General features: G+C 45.2%; 1 protein-coding gene across 1 annotated transcript in view; it reads right to left on the bottom strand.

Annotated features, from left to right (window-relative positions):
* Positions 1-820: 820 nt before the first annotated feature.
* Positions 821-6,412, bottom strand: part of KIF16B (kinesin family member 16B) — a gene marked incomplete at its 5' end in the record, with an annotated part of 222,113 nt that continues 216,521 nt past the window's right edge. The window contains one exon of the mRNA XM_015419818.1: positions 821-1,441. Within this exon, the coding sequence (XP_015275304.1) occupies positions 1,283-1,441 (159 nt within the window). The remainder of the gene's footprint in view (positions 1,442-6,412) is intronic.

Below are 6,412 nucleotides of genomic sequence, written 5' to 3'. Positions count from 1 at the left end.
TTTTTTAAAAAAAAATCTGATGAAAATGTCCTCTTTTGGGGTTGGAAGGTTAGGAATATTCCTAGTTAGTAGCAATTATCACTGCTTAAATAGTAGGGGTATTTAAAATATTTGTCATAGTGATAACTTGTTTGAAGTAGTCAGTAAGGAAATATGTCCTCTTTTGTTTTCAAAATATGGTAACCCTAATGTAACAGATATTTATCATAAACCTATGCTAGGAAAGTGAGCTCACAGATGCATTTTATTGTCGGTTACAATCACCGCACTTCAGTTTCCAGTTTTTATTATGTACAGAACATATACACGTCCCCATTGCAGGTCACAATATTTCCCCCCCAGTTTGTATTTTTACAAAATGGGTACCGCAGCCCTCTTATACATGTGCAATTCTAAAGTAGCCCTGAGTTAAGCTTTAAAGCATTATTATTATTATTATTTGCTACTAAGAACGTTAATGAGACAGTGTTACACTTTTATGGAAAAGCCGTCATTAAAAAAAAAAAGTCACTTTCGCATTTATTAAGCCTAGCCATCAGTGCTGTATAATACATAATATACAGATGCCATCTGCACGTAACTGGAAAATGAAAAAAACAAGAAGCTGACCTCATTTTCCCCCTTAATAGCTATTGCTTCTTTTTCTTTTAAATAAATGACAGGTGATTCCACATCTGTGTAATCAGGCGCAGAGAACTTGAGAAGTTTTTCAAGTCCCCTGCAGCATATTATTTTGTAAACGTTCAAGTTTAAAGTCATACGTGGAAGACAAGCGCGGCGTCGCCAGGCAGCTACAGAGCAGAAGTTCTCGGGAGGAAAACGCATTGGCGGGCAGGGATCCGAAATGACGGAATTAGAGCAAAAAGAAACGGAACAAAACAGGAAACCTGCTTAAGCGCCGGCTCATCTGCCAGCACGATCAAAGTGACTCGGGAACAGTCGAGGGTGGTTTTAACAAATGGCCTGAGAACGTACGTGAGGAAGAACTTCAGCTCGTGAGCAGCTCCAAAGCCAGCGTGAGAATGTCCTGTCATTTCTCAACTCAACTCGCAAGGAGCCGACAGTTTCCACATTCCACTGGCAGCAAAGAAACCAAGTACTGACGAAAAGAACTCTTTAAAAGGTTGCGTTTAGCAGCGCTCTGTATCTGCCTTCAACAACCAGTGTTGCAGGTGGAAATTTTCTCAGAATTCAAAACAGATGTATATATTTTGGGGTTTTTTTGTGCAGGCAACAAGGAAGTGGAATGGAAGACAAGGCAAAGTGGTTGCTCCTTCGCCAGCTAACCGGTTCCATGGCTGCTGTAGTCAAACACGCCTTTCTTGAAGAACGACGAGAATTCGCAGATCGTATGCTTGGACAGGGTCAGCCCCTCCTTGTTTACATACAGTGCGGACGACTCAGAGTTGAGCATTGCATCGAAGAAACGTCTGAGGTATTTCTGGGGAGGAAGAAACAATTCAGGATCGTAAGCATTGCCCAGTGAAACAGATTATTATTATTATTATCATTAAGAACGGGGGATTTCAAAAGCAGTTTGCAACACAGGATGGGCATGGGTCGGTTTAAAGATAAACTTCGAATTCTATTTGGCAAGCCATAATCAGCTCATGGGATCGCAACCAGTCGTAGCTCGTTAGGTCCTGACCGTTACTAGCAAGCTCCTTTGCCTGCAAAATGGAATAACGTCTTTCCCCTGTGATGTTTTAAAACTTAACCGACTTACCAGCAGTTTTGAAAATCTAGTGTGAACTACCGATCAGAGATGCAAAGATGACAACATGTTCAAAGCTCACTTAAGGGTATCCGTATGAGCATCAGATCGCCCTTCATCATTAAAGCGTAAAGGGAATTTGGTTGGCCAAAGACATTGAAGCAAGCACCTTCCTGGATATCACCATACTGCAGGCCCGTAGCTATGATGGGGCTTTTGGGGGGGCTCCGTCCCGTTTCTTAAAGGCACAGCCCCACAAGAATTTCTCCAGTAAATGCTTTTTGTCAATCATTTTAAAACTTTTTTTTAATTTTTATTTTTTTTATTTGTAATTTGTATTGTAAGTTGAGTAAACATTAAAGTGACACATCAATGCAAAACATTTTGCATTTTACGGTGCAATATAGTACAACTAGGACAAAGCGTAATGAAATTCAGCGGTTTAACAGAACTACCTATGAACAATCAATCGACAGTGTATTTCCATGTGGAGAGGAATCCCAGATAAAACATTTTTTTAAAGGCGTGACTCCTTAAAGCAGAGTGGAGTGCTGTAGTTGACTGATTCCTGTACTGAGCAAGGGGGTTGGAGTAGATGACCTCTAGGATCCCTTCTAACTCTGTGTCAAGAATCTCTTTTCCTTTAAGAGAGTTTTTCTGCTTAAGTGTTAGCTTTCTTGACTACAGAAGTCATCACCCCCCAAACTGCTGGCTTCTTATTAGGATTCTGCTTAGGCTGGCAGAAGTGATTAACTTGCAGCAGCTGAGAACTGTCATCTAAAGTGGTTGACAGCTTGCAATATAGAGATCTATCCTGGTAAAAGCTTTCTCTTGGCCAAATGGCTTTTCTTTCTGCACTGAGAACTTCAGCCCCACCAGAAAAAAAATCTGCTCCACAAGCCACAAAATCCTGGCTAAGGGCCTGCCATACTGGGATAACCTTGTATTTTCCCACAGGAAGCCAAAAGGTTTCCTTCCTTCCTTCCTCGCTTCCTCCCTCTCTCCCTCCCTCCTTTCCTCCCTCCCTCCTCCTTCTTTCCCTCCCTTGTGGGGTCCCAAAGCAGCTTACATCAGTCTCCTCTCCTCCATTTTATCCTCACAACAACCCTGTCTAGATAGACACATCTCAGCATGGGGAAATGCACTCCTTCCCCCTTTCAAAGATGATCCCAGAAGTATGGATAAGAAAGCCCCTTACAATTTAATTCTGGATTCAGGTGGGTAACATAAGAACATAAGAGAAGCCAATGTTGGATCTGGCCAATGGCCCATCCAGTCCAACACTCACAGAGTGGCCAAAAATACCAGGGGCCATCAGGAGGTCCAGCAGTGGGGCCAGGACACTACAAGCCCTCCCACTGTTGCCTCCCAAACACAAAGAAGACAGAGCATCACTGCCCCAGACATGAGAACATAAGAGAAGCCAATGTTGGATCAGGCCAAAGGCCCATCCAGTCCAGCACTCTGTGTCACACAGTGGCCAAAAATACCAGGGGCCATCAGGAGGTCCACCAGTGGGGCCAGGACATTAGAAGCCCTCCCACTGTTGCCCCCCCCAAGCACCAAGAATACAGAGCATCCCTTGCCCCAGCCTGAGAGTTCCTATCTATACCTTGTGGCTAATAGCCACTGATGGACCTCTGCTCCATAAGCTTATCCAATTCCCTTTTGAAGCCGTCCATGCTTGTAGCTGCCACCACTTCCTGTGGCAGTGAATTCCATGTGTTAATCACTCTTTGGGTGAAGAAGGACTTCCTTTTATCCGTTCTAACATGACTGCTCAGCAATTTCATTGAGTGCCCACGAGTTCTTGTATTGTGAGAAAGGAAGAAAAGTTCTTCTTTCTCTAATTTAGCAATCGTGTTGGTCTGAAGCAATACAACCAAGTTTGAGCCCAGTGGCACCTTTGAGACCAACAAAGGTTAATTCTGGGTATAAGCTTCCGTGTGCATTCACACTTCTTCAGATATACGTAACACCCTTTTCAGCTCATTTGATGCAACGCAACAGACTTAGAAGAGTGTAAACTCTGTTTGGGACTGCAGTTAAGGATGACATTTTTGTGAAAACTGACTACAAACTAACGAAGAGTAATAATAGTTTAGGAAAAGTCAACTTTCCAAAACGGGTGACAGTTACCAAATGTTTGGGAAAGTCTGATCCAAATCAACTGTATAAAAAGACGCGGAGACGCCACTGTGAGAAGATAATTTTATGCAAAACATCGGCTCCCTCGCATCAAGCACTTGGCAGAAATATTGTGGTATCTGAATGAAGTTTTGAATGAAAGCACATGAAAATGTCCAAATGCAACAAGGCAATAAAACACAGACACATGGGGGATGCATCGTAAATCAAAAGGAAAGCTGGAACATAAGCGCAGCTGCGGGGGAAACCGTATCTACAGTGAAAGGACGAGCGTTTGCTCGGTTACAGATTGGAGTATGTCGACTGCCTCGTAGTTTCCCATGACACTGCACACTGCGACTGTGGATGTGCGGAGGGGGATAATCTATTTAGTACAATACCCTTTTGAAAAATGCAACCTTTAGAGAGAGCATCTGATTTATTTGGGAACATTCCTCCAACAGAGTCCAAATTCCTCCAACGGAGTCCAAATTCTAGTTTATTTCAGAGCAGACACTCCATAAGGAAATTAAAAAAGCCATACTAGATCGAGCCAATGGCCCATCCAGTCCAACACTCTGTGTCACACAGTGGCCATAACCCAGGGGCTATCAAGAGGTCCACCAGTGGGGCCAGGACACTAGAAGCCCTCCCACTGTTGCCCCCCTCAAAGCACCAAGAATACAGAGCATCACTGCCCCAGACAGAGTGTTCCATCGATACCTTGTGGCTCAGAGAGCATAAGAAAAGCCATGTTGGATCAGGCCAGTGGCCCATCCATTCCAACATTCTGGGTGTGTTCAGATGGGGGCTTTACATCGGTTAGGGTGCCGGTTCCAACCGGTGTACTCACCGGTGTTCAGACGGGGAACATCTGCCTCCTGTCCCTAACCGGTGTAAAGCCCTTTACACCGTTGCACTCTGCCACTAGGTCCCAAGTGGTGGTGTCCTGAGTGCAACGGTGGCTTCCGATGTACCCCGGCGTCTGATCGCTCTCCACCGGTGCCTAGCCATTTCCGTCGGAAGCCTGAGGCTTCCGGTTTCCCCCCACCATTTTTTTTAAAAAACAGAGCAATATGCGCTTGGGCAAAGCTTCGCCCTGAGCGTTTGTTAAAAAAAAAAGAAAAAAAGCCCTTACTTCATCTATCCGGAGGAGTCCGGGACTTAAGGGAGGCCAGTTTGGGCTTTAAACTTTAAAGATAAGTCCTTACCTTTAAAGTTTCAATGTAATGGGGGGGGGGGGGTTGAGCATGCGCAACGATTGTCACTCTGTGAATGGCTGCCTATGCGCATGCTCAAGCTTTGTTTTTTTTTTAAAAAAAGCCGACGCCCACAGCGTGTGAGCAGGTGTACACCGAAGGGAGCCGCAAAATGGAGGTAAGTGTGACCGCGTTTCTGCCAGCATAAACTGCACCGGTTCCAACCGGTGCAGTTTATGCCGGCAGAAAGCCCCCGTCTGAACACACCCTCTGTGTCACACAGTGGCCAATACCCAGGTGCCATCAGGAGGTCCACCAGTGGGGCCAAAACTCCAGAAGCCCTCCTACTCTTGCCCCCCAAGCACCAAGAATACAGAGCATCACTGCCCCCAGATAGAGTGTTCCGTCTACACCTTGTGGCTCAGAGAACGTAAGAGAAGCCATGTTGGATCAGGCCAATGACCCACCCAGTCCAACACTCTGTGTCACACAGTGGCCAATTCCCAGGTGCCATCAGGAGGTCCACCAGTGGGGCCAGCACTCCAGAAGCCACTGTTGCCCCCCAAATACCAAGAATACTGAGCATCACTGCCCCCAGACAGAGTGTTCCGTCTACACCTTGTAGCTAATAGTCCCCAATGGAGTTCTGTTCCATCTGCTTATCCAATCCCCTACTAAAGTTGTCTATGCTTGTAGCTGCCACCCTTTCCTGAGAGTGAATTCCACATGAATTCAACATATAAGCCATAGCTGGCTGGCTTAGTTAGTGCTAAAGTTCTCAGAAATTAATCATGCTAATACTGGTTAGCTTTTGTTTTTTTAAAAGTTTAACACTCAAGCTATTTTTTTGGCAAGCGTGATATATTTTTTATTCAAGTCTCCCACAAGTTGCATTAACATTCACACTAGTCCCCCCCCCCCAAGTTGCATGAAGAAATTCTTATAAGATGAATGCCAGTGGGAAAGGAGGCAATTTAAATCAGGGGACAGATGTGGTGTCAGCATTCGTCATAATTAGTTCACGGAGCGTGCTCTGACACACACGCGCGCACATATACACAAAAATGATGAATCTAGATTTTTGGGGTTTTTTTAATGCAGAAGGCACCGGCAAAGCCAAAACCGGCAATATATCCTGGGGAAGACTGAACTTTGGAGCGCTGACACGCCACACAAACAGCCGAGAAAGTAAAGCGGGCCCGTAGCCAGGAATTCTTTTTTTGTTGTTTTTGTTCGGCTGGCATTTACATTTTTAAGAGGGCAGTGAAATTGCTGTTAATTAAGTGAACCTGAATGCCTGTCTTTAAAGGGGGAGGATCCGAGCCTGTTTCTAGACCGGGGGGGGGGGGCCAAACCGCGGCTCGGGAGGCAC

Source organism: Gekko japonicus, unplaced genomic scaffold (assembly GCF_001447785.1).
Source record: "Gekko japonicus isolate JY-2015 unplaced genomic scaffold, Gekko_japonicus_V1.1 scaffold2574, whole genome shotgun sequence".
Taxonomy (NCBI): Eukaryota; Metazoa; Chordata; class Lepidosauria; order Squamata; family Gekkonidae; genus Gekko; species Gekko japonicus.
The sequence above is the reverse complement of the archived record's forward strand: the minus strand, read 5'-3'. Positions and strand labels throughout refer to the sequence as shown.